Here is a 20382-nt window from a genome sequence, read left to right on the forward strand (position 1 = left end):
CTCAATTAAAATTCGCAGTGCGCAATTAAAATTCGCAATGCAATAACCGTTTAAGGAACAATATTACATTGCGAGATGTGGATTTTTAGTCTTATTGGTGCGAATTGTTTTGCTCTTTGCGACTTTTATTACATTCCCCTGATATTATCTTGAAGCTTGAAATGTATTTTTATTGTTAGGCAATATAGGTGTCACTACAATACTTTTTTTATTAGTTTGTTTATTTATTTGTTATTTTTGCTACTGGCTAACACTGTACACCATTTTTGTTTTGGGTTTCCCCTTTTGATGCAAACTTTTAGGGTAGAACTCCAAGGGCGATTTTGGCGTGATCTGATGCGCTGCTCAAAAACGCAGGCGTCACGTCTGAAATAAGGTAAGTAATAGCGTTGTCGGATTGTGTCGCAGCGTTGATCGTATGCAGCCGATGCGTCGTGTTCCGTTGGATGAACGCTTCAAGTTTATCCGACATTTCCATCTCTTACCTTATTTCTGTCGCATCCGACGTGACACCTGTGTTTTTGCACAGCGCGCCAGATCGCGCCGAAACCGCCCATGGAGTTCCTCCCTTAGATGGCAGGTTCTAGCAATTAGAATGCCTTGGGTGTGTAAATGCATAACCCTTAGCTGTCTGGGATTTGTAATTCAATAAGAGCTTCCCATGTAAAGCTTGCAGATCCATAAATCATCAGCAGGACAGAGGTACTAGGATGTGCATGCCTGGATTGTGGCTGCAGTTGGTCCTGGGTTGCCAGGTTGGTGGGTTTCAAAAGTACAAACTAGCCAAGGTAAGGTTTTGGGCTACTTTTTGGACCTTTGGCTGGTTTGTACTTTGGAAACCAGCCAAAGCTTTTTCTTGCCCTAATGTGAAAAGCCTGTGTATCCAAATGCAGACATGTTGGGTAATGTAGTTTTTGTTTACCAATTTGCAACTTCCAAGTTCAACGTAAGACTACAATACCCAGCATGCAACGGGAGTTACCAGATTTTGGGCCCAGTACCCCAGTTTCCCGTCACGCTTAAAGGGATCCTGTCATCGGAAAACATGTCATCGGTTATTAGTGCTACTCTAGCAGAATTCTGCACTGAAATCCATTTCTCAAAAGAGCAAACAGATTTTTTTTTTATATTCAATTTTGAAATCTGACATGGGGCTAGACATTTTGTCAATTTCCCAGCTGCCTCCAGTCATGTGCCTGCACTTTAGGAGAGAAATGCTTTCTGGCAGGCTGCTGTTGTTCCTTCTCGATGTAACTGAATGTGTCTCAGTGGGACATGAGTTTTTACTATTGAGTGTTGTTCTTAGATCTACCAGGCAGCTGTTATCTTGTGTTAAGGTGGCCATAGACTCCAAGATCCGCTCGTTTGGCGACATCACCAAACGAGCGGATCTTTCCCCGATATGCCACTAAACTGCGTGGCTATATCGGGGGTAATTCGAACGTTCAGCCGTATGGCCGAACGATCGAATTACGATGCGCCAAGTGGCTCCGACGGGTCGGTCGGTTAAAAATCCAACCTTCCCGATCGATATCGTGGCCAGATATCGATCGGGAAGACCCGTCGGAAGCCCCCATACACGGGCAGATAAGCTGTCAAATCGGTACAAACGACCGATATCGGCAGCTTTATCTGCCCGTGTATGGCCACCTTTAGGGAGCTGTTATCTGGTTACCTTCCCATTGTTCTTTTGTTTGGCTGCTGGGGGGGAAAGGGAGGGGGTTGATATCACTCCAACTTGCAGTACAGCAGTAAAGAGTGATTGAAGTTTATCAGAGCACAAGTCACATGACTGGGGGCAGCTGGGAAATTGACAAAAATGTCAAAATGTTTTTTCCCCATGACAGTTTCCCTTTAAGCATTCTTGCATTTTCTGGTGACCTCAATTTCAGACAATTTTGGGGCAAACATCTGCTGGCCACCTAAAAAGGTTGAACCGTTTTTACCAATCTTTATTGAAATTGTATGGGACCCCTATTCCTCCTGGGCAGGGCCGCCATCAGGGGGGGGGACAGGGGGGAGAGTTGTAGGGGGCCCGAGGGTAAGGGGGGCCAGGCCACGCCAGGCCCCCTGGGGCCCCCCATCTTTCTGAGAGCTGCTGACTTCGGGAAAGCATGGACGTTTAAGGGGCCCTGGCCACCAATTTTTTTTCTCATGTAGGGCCCTAGCCACCAATATTTTTTAATGGGGGGCCTGGCCACAAATGTTATTTTTATGGGGGGCCCTGACCACCAATATCTTTTTATTTTTTATTAACATGTGGGAACCCTAGCCACCAATATTTTTTTTGTTTTTTTACTGTGGTGGGGGGCGGACCTGTAGGTGGGGCTTGAGGTGGCCGCAGATCAGGAAATTTTGTCGTGTGGGGCCCTGCGATTTCTGATGGCGGTCCTGCTCCTGGGCCCCCCATCTGTCCCATTTTGCTTCATGAAAAAAAAGTAAAAAAGCCATATCTTCATATATATTCGTGTATTATTTAGGCTTTTTTTCACTGCACATATTAGACTGCTACTTTTGAAGCAGGCCCGGACTGGCAATCTGTGGGTTCTGGCAAATGCCAGAGGGGCTGCTATAAAATGCCATAGAAAGTCAGTATTTAGTGGGCTGGTGGGGGCTGTTTGGGCCTCTGTGTACCTGAAATGCCAGGGCCTATTTTAATTCTCGGTCTAGACCTGTTTTGAAGTGCCTCTTGGCTAGTTTTGGGCTGGTTGTGTAGCTGACTTTGGCTGGTTTTAAAAAAGACACCTGGCAACCCTGAGAGTTGGCCCGGCCAGACCAGCAGATGGCTCCTTAGCCCTCTCTCCCTTGCACTGAAGAGTTAAAGCTGCCTGAACATTTGTAATGAGAGAGGGAGGAGGAAAGGAGGGAGCGGGGGATGCGAGGAGGGGAACACAATACAGCGAGCTCTCACTGCAACACACACACAAAGCAACATGGAGGTCTGTGCCGGACCCTGATGCAGCATTGGGATCACCCTAGCCCGGGTGCAGCATCGGTTACATGCTCTTGGGCACCTGCGGGTGCTGGCGAGCGCTTCTGGAGACTGAGGGGACATGAGCGGCTCTACGGCTGTGGCGCTTCTCTTCTGTGTGCTGAGCTGCAGCGTATGGGGAGCTGGGAGCAAAGCCTCGCACGAGCACAATGCAGCAGCCGCGGCTCAAGGTCGGTGTATGGGGGTACAGGTCGTGCTATCCCTAACAAAACAAAGGGGGGAGGGGAAATGGTATCTCCTCGTTGGGAAATGGTATCTCCTCATTGGGAAGCACGCTGCTTGTTAGGGCACTCATTGGGATGCCTACTCTGTGTTGTTTGTGAATATTAGCCCATGCAGTGCCAAGGTTACGCCCCCAGCAGCCCGGGGAAGGGTTAAATGACAGGGGTGATTAAGAGTGGACGTGCCCGAGAGGAAAAAGGGGCTCAGTGATTTGGGCTCTTTCCTCCCATTGTTCCTGTGTCATTTCTTCTCAGGCAACTTTGTGCTGCTGCAGTGGAAACCCGAGAACCTGCTGCTTTGAGGGTTTTTTTCCCCTTATGTGAAAACCGCTAAAATGGAAACTGCGGGGGGAGATTGTTTTATGGGTCTGACCCTCCCAGTTCCACTCAAAAAATATGAGAGGAAGGGGGGGGCGCCTTAAACTTGATCCGGATGCAGGGAAAGTGGTAGAGGCTGCTGCTGTTTTATTTCAGGCTCAGATGCTGTAGGATGGTGATGGGCTTTTCTAAATGGGATGATTTGTGAATTATTTCTCTTGTTTCCAGCTTGGTTCTATCCAGGCTGCCAGCCCCATACCCTTGCGCATTGGTATTGGCCGCTTACTATATAAGCCCACAGAGCTGCAGGCACTTCCCACATAATAAAGATGTACATGACCTGAATATTAAGGCCTCCCTTTCACCATATACTTTTCATCTGTAACATTGACATTAAGTATCAGTATTACTAGGAAGACTGGTAAAATACTATCCAGGTGGTAACCCTACACACAGCCCCTCTATGCCTGGCACGTCTGCTTTTAGACTCGAGCAGAGAGATGTTTGCCCCGGGCTCCCAGCATGAGAGGGGCCCCTTGAGGATGAAATATTGATAAAATAAAATGGCGTTCATTATATTCTTTGATCATTTCTTTAGCACGCCGCAACCTTTGGGTTACATGAATGTTCCAGGCCTCTAGGCAGAGACGCACGGTCAGATTCGGGGAGATTAGTCGCCCGGCCACAAATCTCTTCGGTGTGACTAATCTTCCCGAACTGCCTTCCCGCCGGCTGGAATGTAAATCGACGTTGGGATGGCACTCTGAGCGATTCGTTTTCCGAAGTAGCCCGAAGTTTCCTCGGTTAATGGCAGACTGGGTAAATAAATGGGAATTGCCACCAAGCTACAGGTCCTGTCTAGAGGACCTCTGGATAAAGGGTCATTTCTACCATATTGTCTCCCTCCCATGGAGCAACAACATTTACAAAATATTACAAATGGCTCAGTCTGCCATTTCCCAATACTAGGCACATGGGTCCAGATTCTTGACCGGGCAGTTTCAAACATCGGCAGTTGAAGGTTTATTCTGGCAGACCATCCTCCAGTCCTATCAAATCTTTCATGATCTGTCCTTTTATCATCATTTCATGAGCCAAAGTGCCATGTCAGCGGGTGAAGGATGCATCAGCACATAAGCAAGTGATGAGTAATTCCACCTTTATCTTCTGTATAAATCTGTATGTTTATGTCTGATGTATGTACAGAGCTGTGAAATATGTAAATAGTAAAGACGTTTTACAGTAGTTAGTAATAGTGTGATTAAACTTTAAGTGTAAGGCACATAGCAATTACATGGTGTGCCAGGGCCTCCAGTTCTCAGACACGTATGGGGCAGTGTCACGTCTGACTGGCTGGACCAAATGACTGAAATCACGTGAATGGCTGGAGGGTGAATGAGGCTGGAGTGGAAAGTTCTGCGTAGAGTTCTATCTGGTTTTCTCACTGACACCTCCTGTGTTTTTATTTGAATCTTGCCCCCCCTCTTCCCTTTTTTTCCCCCCAGTTCTTTTGGCATTCATCCTAATATATATTGGAATTCCTTATGATCTCATTATGTAGAATGTGAATGTTCTAGAACCTCAACACTTCCATTTGATCCCTTTTTCATGTAATAACTCCTTGGCTGCCATAAAGCAGAAAAGCAATGACTGTGTGTTTGGGGTTTTTCCTATTCTTTACTGGAACATAGTGCATATTACATATATTTTTTTTTATCAGCATAAACCCTTTAGATGCCTAACGTAAGGATGCACGAGAGGGGTTTGTGTTTCAACTCAATAGGAGGAATGCTGTGTGCATTTTTAGAAAGGAGGAAGTTAAACTCATAGTATAATGGTTATCTGTACCCATTGGATAGTATTACTAATAGGTTAATATTTTGTACAGGTATGGGATCTTTTATCCAGAATGCTCGGGACCTGGGGTTTTTCAGATAATATCGTTCACCGTAAATTGGATCTCCTTGCCTTAGAGCTACTAAAAAATAATTTAAACATTTAATTGAACCCAATAGGATTGTTTTGCCTCAAATAACGATTTATTATATCTTTGTTGGGATCCAGTAAAATGTGTTGCTTTCTCCTTACAGAAAAGAAGGAAATCATTTCTAAATATTTGAACTATTTGATTAAAATGGAGTCTACGTGAGATGGCCTTCCCATAATTCTGAGGTTTTTGCATAACAGGTTTCTGGATAATGGATCCCATACCTGTACTGTAGTATTGGGGCACACAGTCTTTCTTGTTGCTTACTTGTAACATGGGCCAAGTTATTTCCCCCATCTTTGCTACTTACATATGGGCCAATGGCCTACCGATTCCATCAAGAAAAACAAATTCGCCTTTTAGGCCTTTAGTTCGCATGATTTTTTGAACTTTAGTTATCCTGATGATGTACTTTGCGTCTCAATTCCACTTAAAGATTAGGACAGTGTCACCGTTGTAGTTTTTTTGCTCATATCAATGCATACTTTCATGTTTTTGTGCTGAAATCTGCCCTGTGTGTGTACTGGCAAGCTGATCCCATGCCTATCCATAAATACTTAAGACAGGGCAGGTGGCAGCAGATTGGCCTTTTCTCCACTAAAGTTTTGACATTGCTCTAAATATAATATAATAATGTATTTTTTCTTTCCAGTACACCTGGGAGTATTCAGCAGTTTCTTTGCAGATAAGGCCACTCAGTTTATCTTAATGACTAGGAGCTTAAGGCCAAGGGAGATTGCTCTGCTGCTATCTGCCTCCATATTTTTTTTTCAGGCTAAGAAAAGTGGATCTGCTTGATGACCCAGCTCCATACAACTGGCTTATTCAGATTGATGGAGGTGGGGACACTGAGCAGATCCGCTTCTCTCAGCCTGAAAAAAATTCACAGGCTTGGGGTAGCGTAGCCAGTGCTCTATCTGCTCTTGACCTAAAGGGATACTGTTGCTAAAAATATATGCATTTTACAGAGGACTTTCTGAATAGTCAACCAATGCAAGAGGTGAAATGGCAGGTTTTGCTAATGTACTTTTTGACATCCAGACCTAGAGGTATCTTTTGCAAGATGTGCCTACCCTACAGTTCTCTCTCTTCTGCCGTGTAGGCTCTCTTTGTGTCATCGTCGTCTCCCCCTTCTTCTCCTATGTTCTCCATGTCAAATGCAATATACCTCTACTAATGATTCTATTAATGTCCAGTTCTCTCTCCTTTGCATTGAATGTTCTATGTTGCTTGATAAAGGGGTGTGGCCCCGAAATGTTGTACTTCCGCATTATTCAAAATTCAAGGGTTTCCCTGCAACTACATGCCTTGTGTGCCAGTAATCTCGTTTGTAGTCACTACTATATGTACAGCACTGTTCTGCAAAAATATTGTGGGGGTAAGGAATTCCGATTTGATAGTTTACCCCAACTTTCTCTTGCTTGCCCATTCAACTAAAGGAACAGTAACATAAAAAATAAGTTTTAAAGCAATGAAAATAGAATACAGACTTGTTCTGCACTGGTAAAACTTGCGTGTTTGCTTCAGAAACACTACTAATGTTTATAGCAATGGGGATATAAATGGTTTCTATAGCTTACCTGTTCAAATGCGCTCTACCTAATGAACTTTCATTTTCCTAAACTCCAGGTAACAAGGAACTGTGTGTAACAGAGTATGAGTCACTTAACAGTAACTGATCCTCTCCCAGGGATTAGATTGTTTACCAAATCTGTACACACCCTATCAGCACACCTCCAACAGTTCATATTTCAGATGATTTGGTGCAAATTTAGGTTGGCTTTATACTTCTAGATCCCACAACATGGGCCAAATGGGCCTGATGCAACTGTTTGGTCCCTGTGCCAGTGATCAGAACCACATGAATGTGGTTTGTTTTTTTTGTTTTTTTTTAAATCTGTCTTGAGCAGGCCAATAGACTGGCTCCATACATAAGCTGGCAACTAGGCCTGGTGGTACATGTTGTCGCCTTGTATTGGCATGTGTATGGTCCGCTAATATTTTACATTGGATACAAAATAAGCTTTATATTCAGCATTATATGATATTGGTCAGTAGCCCAAAAAACTATGGATTGGTTTATGACTTGATTTCCCTTTTGCTTATGAATTTCAACGCAGTTTCACTTGAGGTGAAGCATTTTAATCTGTTATTCCTATTATTTTTAGCTGTACCTGCACAGATGGTTGTACTGTATCTAAACCACTAATTCTCACTCCAGGCTGGATAAAAAGAGACTTTTATGTATGTGCCCGACCTGCCCTTAACAGGAATCGACAAACTGACAAGGCTGGAAAGGTTGGATAGGCACTGAATGCTGGGACATAGTAAAATGTGAGTGAAAGTTTGGTGGGTCATTTTTTACTTTGGATAGGGCTGACCTGATCAGATGTGTACAATAGCTTTATGACACACTGATTGCAAATGTCAGCAAAGCCCTGTGGGAAATGCTCTCCCATAAAACATAAACTCCTAGACTGCTGGCTACAGGCAAAAGTCCGTTATTTTATTTATATGGTGCCAGCATATTCTGCAGTACTTTACAGAGGTTATACATAATTTTCCTCTTGCCTGCACCACGGGATTATTAAACTTGGATTATTAAACCTGTCTGACTGATATCCATATTCCATACACTGGCCAATACGTTGCTGACTTGGTCTGGAGGGATTGAGTTGGCAGTGCTTATTGTGGTCTGTGTACAGTGTCGGACTGGGGGCGTCTGGGCCCACCAGGGCTGCTTTATCAGGGGTACGGGCTTCCGACTTCCCCCCCCGCCAACTCCAGGGGCCCCCCTTCGCCAGCCGCCCGCAACCTCCCTCCACCCCGTCCAGACCAGTGCATAACTGCGATTTTCTTCTGTCTGTCAAGGCGGGGGGAAATCGCCAGGCAAGGTGGGAACGAATCTGGGCCTGTGGAGCCCACCGGCTTTTTCCCGATGTCCTGCCAGCCCAGTCTGACTCTGTCTGTCTAGACCAACTTTACTCTGGAAAAGAGAAGCCCATGTTCATTTCTGTGATACCTGCACCCATTGCCTGGCCTGTGAGTGCAACTTGAGTTGGAGGCATGAGTGGAGGCATTTCAGATAGTCTTTTAGATGCCCACTGAGTTAGAAATACCCTGAGCAGAAAACCGTTTTGAATCACCTTTTGTGCCATAGCCCTAAAAAGTCAACACTGCCTTCTCAGTATGGCTCTGATGTTGTTCCATTGCCAATCTCCTGTTCTAATTTCATATGTTTTCCTTAAACATGGCAACCAGAGATTGTTGATCACTTCTCATACTAATGAATGGGAGTAGCTTAGAGCGCAGGCAGTATAATTATGGTCTGCTCATTAAAAATACATTTTGATAACCAGCACTTCTAGTAAGTTTGGGCAAACGTTGGCATTCTGTATGTAACATTACAGTAATTGCCTTCAGGTGGCAATTAGTGGTGGTGGCGAGTCAAAAAGTACACTTAATTAGAGCAAGCACATTGTTAATTTGCTGGTATCCAGCTGTGGTCTGTGGCATGCCACAAAGCATGATTCACGCCACAGAAAAGGGCTAATGGTTAAAGATCACAAAGGGATGCAAAATGTTTTGCAGATACAGTTGAATGTGTGCAACATTTACATGTGCATTTCCAAAGATTACAATCATCTCATTGTCCAGCTATCTTGTTATTCCGGGGGTGGTTTTATGGCCTATCATGGCTGTGTACGCTGTGGCATTTGATAGACTTGTTTAACTAATTGTGGAAGAGAATGAATTGGTACACACACACATACATACATACGTAAGGGTCTTTGTGAAATATCTTTGTTCATTGTGAGCAGTTACACTGATATGCGTTTAGGATTTGACCCTCACTCTTAAGCTGGCCATAGATGTTGAGATTTTTAAAAGATCCGATCCTCATCGTGAGACCACGATTTTCTCTGAACTACGGACTACGAATTGACCATCAGCTAAAAAGACCAATTTGCCATTAAAACAAAGGGGACCTGCCTGCTTGGCCCTGCAAACATAGATAGATTGCACTGGGGCCGACAAAGATTTTTTGACTGGCCAATCAATTTCCTAACAGATGTTGGGCGAAAAATCATAAGATGTACGATCGTTCGAATCCCACTAACCGCACGATAATTTCGAAGGATTGGTCGGACTTCTCATTCGGCAAGAAGAATCATCGCATCTATGGGGAGCTTTAGGCTAAGGGCACATGGAGCTTGGCTCTGCTGCTTTCAGCCTGCGTATTTTTGCAGGCTGAGAGAAGTGGATCCATTCCATATCCCTGATCCATTTTTCGGAGCCACTTTTAATTGCTTATGGTCACATGGAGCAGAGTGAAGTGGAGGTCGGCCCAAAGATGCTTCCTTTTTCGAATATGGGTGGACCACTGTTTCCACTCCACTGCATGTGAGCGCACGCAGGCGGACATGAAGCGATTACTGCGCGGCATCAGCCTGCTGAGATCGGCCTTGGATTTCCGCGGGCTGATTTCGGTTCCATCTGCCCCTAGCCTTAGACCCTAGCATCACCCTGTGTGTCATTGCCCATAGAGGGAGAGAAAGTTTAATTCTTAATGTCCCACTGATTGTGTTGGTGGAATATATTATTATTGTTAAACTGACAGCCATAAACATGTTCAGTAGACTACAGATTTTTGAAATGGCAGCATATAAATACAGTACAAGTTCCCACACACAACAGCTATATGCCAATAAAACTTGAACCTTTCCCACAAGGAACTGGGTACAAATCATGCACAATTTTACCAAGTTTCTGATTAGCGTTGTTGTAACTCATGGGCAGATGATGACCCATTTGACCAACAGTATGTGCGATCATATCAAAGAAAGCCTGTTGATTCTGAGCCTTGTGACTGATCTGCTGGTTTTGAATCATTAGGAAACCTTTGTAAACACTGACATGGGAGATTTGCATGCAGCTTTCACCTGAAAATATGTTAACAACAAGAGAGAAAGGGTAGAATCTGCAACAGTTGAAACAACATGAGTGCTATAAAAATAATATATATATATATAATATAATGTGTGTATGTATATATGTATATATGTGGACCCGATATGCAGAATGTTTTGTAGTTGAAGGCACTCAAGGAACAATCTTGCAAACAGACTATGATTAAGAAGCCCATTTATAAGTCCGAATTTATCTCCGTATTATCTGAAAAAAAACTCAGACCAAATCCGTACGGGGTTTTTCTCCGTATTTATCAATCCACTTTCCTGAAAATTTCGTTTTCAGGGAAAAAATCTGAGTTGTCCAATTTTTTTCGGAATTTCCACCCTAAAACTTCGGATTATTGCACGGAACCCAGAGCAGATCTTGGGACTTCTTCCATTAGCTTATATGCAAACTCGGCAGGTCTGAGATGCTGGATTTTTGGATTCTGACTTTTTCCCATACTCGGGGTATAATAAATTTCAAAATGTGTTTTTTTTTTTTTAATTCATTTTTTATACTTAAAAAACACAAATTTTTTGAATTCTCTGCATTCAGGGTTTAGTAAATAACCCCCTAAGTGTCTGTAAAGGTACAAAATGCATAATGACCTCCCTTCTTTTTGGTGCTGTTACCCTGTCACATCATTTAAACATTAAATAAACCCAATATGATTGTTTTGCCACCAAAATGGATTCATGCGGCTTAGTTCCCATCAAGTACATTGTGCTGTTTTATTATTAAAGAGAAGGAAATATTTTTTTCAAAATTATAATTATTTGCTTATAATGGAGTATGAGAGATAACGTTCCTGTAATTTAGAGCTTTCTGGATAACCGGTTTCCAGAGAAGAGATCCCCTACCTGTAGAATAATACCAGTCATCAGTTTCTGCATGTTTTGAGAGTTTAGACAGTTTTACTTCCCTGGGAACTGCATTCTATTCCTTTCTTAGCCTAACAATGTACTGTAGCCCTCTATTATTTGTTGGCTGCTGGGTAAAGCGACCCTTTGGCAGCTCAGCACTTACTGCTGGTTTTTGCTGCTCTTGCAGCTCTTTTGTAATTCTACAGCCCTGCAAGGAGAGAGACTGTGAGGGTAGAGTCAAGCCTGAAATCCTCATCCTCTTCCTATTTCCTCATATTCAAATGCCTTTAAAACATAAGAATAAGCAAAAGAACCGGCAGCCAAAGTGGACATGCAGATTGGTGGTTATACATTGTTACCCTGTGACAGGAATCTCAACAAGCCTTTTGTTTAATTTGGAGAAAGAACCTTTAAAATGCCACTTCTCCCTTTTACTTAATTGCACTTAATGTCGCCATTCGGCCATCTGACACCCTAAGAGCTTGACAGGTAATTATGCTGCTGTTGGGGTTATTAATATTTATGTTTCAGGGGTTGTGAGACACTTGACACCCTGGCTTACAATACAGCAAATGCATTTTGGGCAGAATGTTACTTTGGTTAGCATTGCAAAGGCAAACTATGGAGCTGTACTAGTGACAGAAAGAGAGCTCCTAGTACCCTTATTTCAACATGGGATTTAGAGAGTTGTAGTTCTGTGGCAGCTCTATCATGCAGGGTTGCATGTTGACCGGTTTTATATTCTTTCTGCTGATATTGATTGATTTTACAGTTTTTGGTTAGGGCCAAATGCTGGCTGAGAATCTGCTTCTCCTCTGCTGCTATTTCCACTCAAATACATTGCCTCAGCTCACGTGCAGTGGGGGATTTCAAAACTAAATCTAAAATCTCTCAGTTCAGATCTGAAATATGCAGATCTCCATCTCTCTTGGGTACACATTGAATAGCAGAGGAGAAAATTCTCAGCCCTGGCCTAGGTGTCTCTCTGCCCGATAAGCCTACATTGAAGTGGGCGATATCAGGCTGATCCGATCGTGGGCCCTAGGGCCCAACGATTGGATCAAAATGCAGGAGAACGGGCGGTCAGATCGTGGGACCGCAGAGATGCGGCAGCGATCCGACAGGATTTTTTAACCTGCCCGATCGAGATCTGCCCTACTTTCGGGCAGATATCGATCGGGAAAGCGCGTTGGGGAGCTCAACACACGGGCTGATAAGCTGCCGACTCGGTCTGTCGGCAGCTGCCCCATACACCTGGGCATGAGTGTCGAGACAGAAAGCATTGGCCCGGGTGCAGGCACACTTGGCAGACTTCGACACCAAAACACAAGACTTTGCATTTCAGCACAAAAATCAGCAGTGTGTGCCTGCACCCAGGCTCAACCTGCTGATTGATGTGTAGCGGCTGATTTTCAGCTCAGTGTGGCATAAACCTATGGCTAGTGTGAGATGTGGCAGATCCTGGCCTGCGGAGAACCACAGGCCAAGAATCTGCTCCTCTTCTGCTGCTTGATGTGCCTGAATCTGAACACATTGCCTGGTTTTGGGTACGGGCATGGCAGCATTGAAATGTGCGATTTTGCACCGATATCTGCTGCATCGGCCTTCACCCAAGCTGAAGCAAGCTATTCTGGTGCAGACCGTGCAGCACAAGAGGTGCAGCAGGGCAGCAAATTCTTGTTTGTCGATCGGGCAGGGGTAAAAATTCACATCTGTTCGTTGATGCGGTCCGACCGCCATATACCTTTCATTATGAGACGATTGTTGGGCCCTAGGACCCACGATTGGATCAGCCTGATATTGCCCACCTCAAGGGGGGTATATTGGGTCATATTGCTACCTTAAGGGTAAGGGCACACCTGGCGATTCGGGGAGATTGTCACCTGGCGTCTTTGCGGTGATTATCTCCCCGAACGCCTTCCCTCTGTCTTGTGCCGGCTACAATGAAAAGTCGCCTGCGGCACTTCGTATTCCGAAGTCGTCCAAAGTTGCCTCATGAGGAAACTTCGGGCAACTTTGGAATACAAAGTGCGGCGTGTGCCATGCCGCAGGCGACTTTTCATTATAGCCGGCGCAAGACAGAGGGAAGGCGTTCGGGGAGATTAGACGTCGCAAACATGAGTCGCCAGGCGACTAAATCTCCCCGAATCGCCAGGTGTGCCCTTAACCTAAGGGCAGTGGCCGATGGGGAGATTTTCAGCTGTTTGTACAGTTTTGTAAATAATGCAGAGACCCATGTGGCTGATAACTGTCTGGAAAGGCTTCTCCCCTAGAGCCATTTGAAGTGAATTAGCTGTAATCAAATTAGGCCTATTTATCAGTGTCAGCCGTGAAATGTTAGCTGTGTAATTCAAACACCTTTTGATGTCTAGATAACATAAGAGCATTTATATCTCGTTAGCATCATTATATGATATTGCTCTTTTGTGGTACTTTGTTCTGTATGTTTGCAGATGGTTCATATCTGCTTTCAAGCAGGTCTCCTTCACAATTTGATATAGTTGAACAAGGTCTGCTACGTTCTGCCAAACAGAAAGGCATCATAACGCCATAATCCTTCAGATATGCTCCCACAGGGCTCCTGACAGTCTGATGATCCACTAAGAAAATGTTAGGTAGAGTGGCCAAGGGGCATGACAACAACAAAACAAGCACGTCATGGCCAGTCAAAGCAGTTTGCTCATAGACTGTAAAGAGAAACACAATCAAAACAAGGGCAACTCTGATATAAAGTTACATGCCCCTTTCTTTATTCTAGGTAGCTGTGCCATGTTAATTGTAGTCCACAGTTCACCCTGTTCCAGACAGGTTTGATAACATAGTTGTAGAGATTGACATCCTGTCTCGGTTTCTTACATTGGGAATTTATTTATATTTAATTTTTAAGAGTATAGGCCAATGTCCTTTGCTGAAACACCAGTAACGGACAGAAACTGCCCCTGTCTCCTGCTGTTCCCTTCTATTGTATCCACCTGTCACAGAGCAGATTTTGCACCAAAATGTACACGCCAGTCTAATTTTAGGGCCAAAATCCCCCTTGCACACTGACTGAGAATCCTGTGCTTGAAGGTGCTGCTGGAAAACAAAGTAAGGACAGCGGACTGGTGTGTCGCTTAATAAAATAAGGACAGCGGATTGGTGTGTCACTTAACAAAAGAAGGACATCGGATTGGTGTGTCACTTGTGACATTACACAAGTTTTTCGAGTGGAATTCAGCTCCACATGCACAGTGACAAGCAGATGCAATTGAAGTGAATAGTGTGAGAAATGGGCAGTATAGGACAGTCCCAGTCATTAGTCCACTGGCTAAGGATCTGCTGCCATATTTGCCATAACACACTTTCAGCTTGCCTAATAACAAAAAAAACATTTTGTCTTGACCTATGTTTACTTGTTGTTACAATGTTGTCTGCAGACATGCAATTGAGATTAAAAAGTGATACTTGCAGCTTCTCTGTACATACCTTGTTGCTGCTTACAGACTTATAATGCCTTCTGTTGGATTATTGATAAAGTATTAGTGTACTGGGAGGAGGCATTAGTAAAGGAAAACCTATATTTTATGATAAAAACAAACCAAAGGCTAGTGCCACATGGGGGCTGAAATTGGCCTGGAATACGCATGCCGAAAATCTGCCCCTACATGGGCAGTAGCCTCTTCTTCTGTTCGCATAAGGAACACACTCGGCAGATTTTCGGACCATGTGTTGATTGTTCCGACATTTTTCGTGTCATGGGGATCAGACGTTTAGTCGATAGGACAGGTTAGAAGATTTTGGTCGGCTAATGATAATATCTCTGCATGTATTGCCTGTCTGACGATATCAGTGGGTGACCCTCACTACTATTTGTCAAACAACATTCGTACAATTGCTGTCTGTCAATTAATGGCCAGAACATTGTCTGATTTGTTCTTTTTACTACTTTATTTAATCTGAATGGTTAGTAGTAGGTCGGGAGATTGCAACGCATGATCGTTCATCCGACATAAGGCTATATTTGCACATCTATGGCCAGCTTTAGGCACACCTCCGTGTCACCAGTGTTAGGAAAAAAATCAACACAGTTCTTTCATCTCTTTATTAAATGGGAATTCATTCATTCCCGAGTTGTTGGATGGTATAATTAACTACGAGACCTTTCTGAACAAACACCAGAGCTGTATTAGACAGGACAATAAAGACTCTGCCTCCTGAACTCCACGGCACTCTTTGTCCTTTCTCATTTCACTCATTAAATCTGCTGCGGAGCTGCTGGGCATCTGCCAAATACCATTCCCACTTGAAAATCTGATGTGCCCCAGGAGTGCACGACTGCAGATGCAAGCAAAACACAAGTTAGTGGTGCAGGGCTGTGATATGCAAGCAAGGATGCAGTTTAGATTAACATTCAGAATTCAGGGTGCAAGGGATTGATACTAATCATATTTAGTATTAAAAATGTTTACAGTAAGTGATATCAGCGAGAGCAAGATAAAAAAATAAGTCTTTGAGAATTGTGTTCTAGTTTAGCTTTATATCTTGCTGCTGATAACCACAGGATAATATATATACAGGAGAATATATATATATATATATATATATATATATCTATATCTATATCTATATCTATATATATAAATATATTAGATATCTTTTTCAAAGTATAGTCAAAATATAAAATAAGTCTTTCAGAAGTGTGTTCTAGTATAGCTTTATATCTTGCTGATCACAGGAGTATATATATATATATATATATATATATATATATATATATATATATATATATATATATATATATATATATATATATATATATATTCACAGGTCTTACGAAAGAGTTATAGGTGTTTATTTAGTCAAAAAGAACTAAATATAATTACATATCTTTTCAATACAAAGTATAGTTAACTCAGTAGTGCAGTATAAAGTAGCAGGAAGGTGCAGGGCATCCGAGAGGACATCACTAAATTTAGCAAATTGACGCTTTTGCCTGCCTTAGGATTGGACAAAAATGCTATATATCCCCTTTCATATCTGTCCCAAAAACTTTGAACCATAAACTGCACCCAGTGATATGCAGTTCTGCAGCTGTTCACCCTTTTGTAAAGATTAATAAAAAGGAGCCATCCAGGCAACGAGAGGGAGACCGCACTGAGCCCTGGGGAGCTGGCAGTCTGGCAATCTCTGGCACGAGACAGGGCACTTGCCTTATCTTGGATAGTAGCCAAGGGCCAGAGATAATATGAAAACTGTAAGGGCAATTTACTGTAAACATTTACGTATAATCGATTTCATAGTAAACTCATTTTTTGAGCTTTTTTGCAAGAAGAAATTTCTTTTTATTTTTAAGGGATGCTTTCCTGTGGAATGGAAACAACTTTTGGCTTTGTAAAGTATACAGTATGATTCTACATATAATAATAGGCTTGCAGCAGAAACCCACGCAGAATGGTATCTATTGGATCAGTGATCTTAAAGTTTGCAGCTGCTGTAACTTCCATCCCACATGGAACCCTGAGCGATTTGGCTCTCCAAGCTGTTGTAAGCCACACATTTCCTATGATCTCTGCTATGTCTCTGCATAGTTAAAGGGATCCTGTCATCAGAAAACATGTTTTTTCAAAACAAATCAGTTAATAGTGCTACTCCAGCAGAATTCTGCACTGAAATCCATTTCTCAAAAGAGCAAACAGATTTTTTTATATTCAATTTTGAAATCTGACATGGGGCAAGACATTTTGTCAATTTCCCAGCTGCCCCTGGTCATGTGACTTGTGCCTGCACTTTAGGAGAGAAATGCTTTCTGGCAGGCTGCTGTTTTTCCTTCTCAATGTAACTGAATGTGTCTCAGTGGGACAAGGGTTTTTACTATTGAGTGCTGTTCTTAGATCTACCAGGCAGCTGTTATCTTGTGTTTGGGAGCTGTTATCTGGTTACCTTCCCATTGTTCTTTTGTTTGGCTGCTGGGGGGTGGAAAGGGGAGGGGGGTGATATCCCTCCAATTTGCAGTACAGCAGTAAAGAGTGATTGAAGTTTATCAGAGCATAAGTCACATGACTTGGGGCAGCTGGGAAATTGACAATATGTCTAGCCCCATGTCAGATTTCAAAATTGAATATAAAAAAATCTGTTTGCTCTTTTGAGAAATGGATTTCAGTGCAGAATTCTGCTGAAGCAGCACTATTAACTGATTCATTTTGAAAATTTTTTTTTTTCCATGACAGTATCCCTTTAAATATGGGGTTATGTCAGTGACCCTCTTTTTTTGAAAGCTGATAAGAGTCAGAAGAAGAATACAAATAATTAAAAACTATAAAAAGTAGAAAATCAAGACCAGTTGAGAAGTTGTTTAGAATTGGGCATTCTATAACACACAGTGAACCACCCCTTTAAGCTACCCACATATGCCCACATTTGGTCACGCAGTACATTCGGAACTAGTGATGCCATCTGTTGGATACCAGTATTGGCCAAAGTATTATATACCTTCCCTTCATCAGTGTGTGAGAAAACAGGTGTGCGGTGGACCTATTCAGTTCCTGATGAAGCGAACAACCTTGGGAAGGACATGGAGCCATTGCATTCCAATGCACCTGCACCCCGTTGAAGCCAAGGCTAAAGCTGGCCATAGACGCAAAGATCAGATCGTATGAATCAAGGATTCGTACAATTTTCGGACCGTGTGTGGAGACTCCCAACATTTTTCGTCTGGCGGAGAACGGTCGTTCGGTCGATCGGACAGGTTAAAAGATTTCTGTCGGCTGCCGATAAAATATCTGCATGTATTTACGATCGTACGATTTTCAGAGGGAGACTGTCACTAACTTTTGTCTGACATAACTTTCGTACGATTGCTGTCAGGGGCAGAACATCGGCTGATCTGTTCTTTTGCATCTATGGCCAGCTTTAGACCTCCAGGACAAATCTCCCCATGCAACCTTGGCCGGTGACCCACCAGTAAGATAAGAGGCGTAGTGATACTTGAGAAGGAGACGACAAATCTGGTCAAATATAGGATGCTTAACAATTGGAAATCCATCTCCCAAGCTGTTTCAACTGTGTTTTGCTCTATGACCCCAGGCTGGCTTAGGTAGCTGCACCTATCCTGAAGGAATGGGTACCAAAGTCCTCAATACTTAAGCTGGCCATAGATGCAAAGATCCGGACTTTCCCATCTCCCGACCCGCCACTAACCATTCAGATCAAAGTCTTACCAGTCAGATTAGTAAAAGAACAGATCAGCAATGTTCTGCCCCTGACAGCAATCGTACGATATCTATGTCCAACCAAAGCTAGTGACAGTCTCCCACTGAAAATCGTACGATCGGCAATACACGCAGAGATGATATCGGCAGCCGACAGAAATTTTCTAACCTGTCCGATCGACCAAACGACGATCTCCGCCGGACGAAAAATGTCGGGACTCTCCACACACGGTTCGAAAATCGTACGAATCCTCGATTCGTACGATCAGATCTTTGCGTCTATGGCCAGCTTTAGTCTCGCATTTGCTATGTAATTTTTTTTTTTTTTTTTTTAAAAATTGCATTGAACTGGAAACGGGTTAGGGGAAAACGTTCTCATGAGCTAGGAACTGGTCCCCTGGTGTCTGCAACGAAAGGAAGGAATTTCCTAAGCTGATGGTATGCTGCATTTTTGATTGCTAACATTGTGAGCCATGAGCCTTTGCTGTAAATGTCAGACCTAAAACCATTTCCTCGGCCCATAAACCCCCTGGTTTGGTTTTGCTGGCAGGGACTAGTTCGCTAATTCTAAGCGCACCGAAAAATATGAAGCTAAAAGCAGTGGAAAATAGGACAGCTTCATAATTTGTATTTGAAACTGTATGAATGTTGATCGGTTGTTGCAAGAGGAAAAAGAGCACCGATCTCCGTGTAACCCCCTTTCTCCAACCTTTTACAGCTTGGACTATAGCAAAATAGTGACATCCTTCAGGTCAAACAGCTTCCTGAGAAACACTTTTGTGCTGCCACCACAGATTTGCCCTTTTTTTTTTTTAAGATTAAGGAGGCAGTTAATCGTAATGTGTAACCTCACACCATCATAACCCAGGTTACCCCTCTTACCAGGTCACCCATTCCCTATAAGCATTATCATGTCCTCCCCAAGTGGCAGGTGTAACTGATGTATTGGCCATACTCCTAAGTTGGTCTCCACCAGATGGAATAAGAAAGTTGGGGAAGCTGAGCCCTCCAAATTCTCTCCAGTAACCACCATTTGCCACTGTGAACGAGAAAGAGAGTCCTCTTGTTGTTTTTACCTGGAACATGTTGAGCCCGTAACCATATGTTATTCTCAAAGCATCTTAGCACCAAATGGAGGAGCAAGGAGAGTACTAGAAGGGAAGCTGAGGTTAGTTTATTAATGCAATACACAACCATAAGGTTGTTTGACCAGAAGCAGATAGTATGGTTACATATGGGCTGCCACCCAGAGTTTGATGGCCACCACAATGGGGAAAAATTCAAGCGGTGTGAGGTTTTTGCAGAGACCTAGCTGTGACCACCCTTTGGGCCAACTGCCTGCACACCACTGTTTGCTAAATATAGCCCTGAAATGAATGGCCACTGATGAATTTGTGTACAGAGCCAGCTCGTTTTTTGACACCTCCTCCTCCAACATGCAAGTGTGACCACTGTAAGACCGGAGGAAAGAGAGCAATACTATTAAGTAATCTCTCATCTGATTTGTTATTTGAATAAAGTGGTATGGTTTCTTAATTCTTTTTGTGGCTAGCAATAACCGACAGACAACTCCCCATTAACCATATCTAACAGTTCTGTACACTTGGCTTGCATACCCACAGTCCTAAAGCGTCTCGCAAGGCGCTGCTCTGCTTATGAGGATAGCTTTGCTACCTTGCAAATTATTGGCTTGTAAAATGTAGTCAAATCACTACGTGTACCATTAAGCCTCAGCCATCTGCCACATTTGAATTAATAAAGTAATAAAACAATACCCTTTTTTAACATTTTGTTTTTACTAAGCTGTTTGCTGCTGTGCATGTAACCTGCAGGCTTATAAGACTAAGGGCCCCGCAGA

General features: G+C 43.2%; 1 protein-coding gene across 2 annotated transcripts in view; it reads left to right on the plus strand.

Moving 5' to 3' along the window:
• The first annotated feature begins 2834 nt into the window (after positions 1 to 2834).
• Positions 2835 to 20382, plus strand: part of fam171a1.L (family with sequence similarity 171 member A1 L homeolog) — an 84117-nt gene continuing 66569 nt past the window's right edge. The window contains exon 1 of one of the 2 annotated variants that reach the window (XM_018266644.2): positions 2835 to 3162. Coding sequence is in view for 1 of the 2 variants with exons in the window: in NM_001095187.1 (NP_001088656.1) it covers positions 3054 to 3162 (109 nt within the window). In the remaining variant the exon portion in view is untranslated. The remainder of the gene's footprint in view (positions 3163 to 20382) is intronic. The other variant, NM_001095187.1, reaches the window with a different exon arrangement.

Source organism: Xenopus laevis, chromosome 6L, assembly GCF_017654675.1.
Source record: "Xenopus laevis strain J_2021 chromosome 6L, Xenopus_laevis_v10.1, whole genome shotgun sequence".
Taxonomy (NCBI): domain Eukaryota; kingdom Metazoa; phylum Chordata; class Amphibia; order Anura; family Pipidae; genus Xenopus; species Xenopus laevis.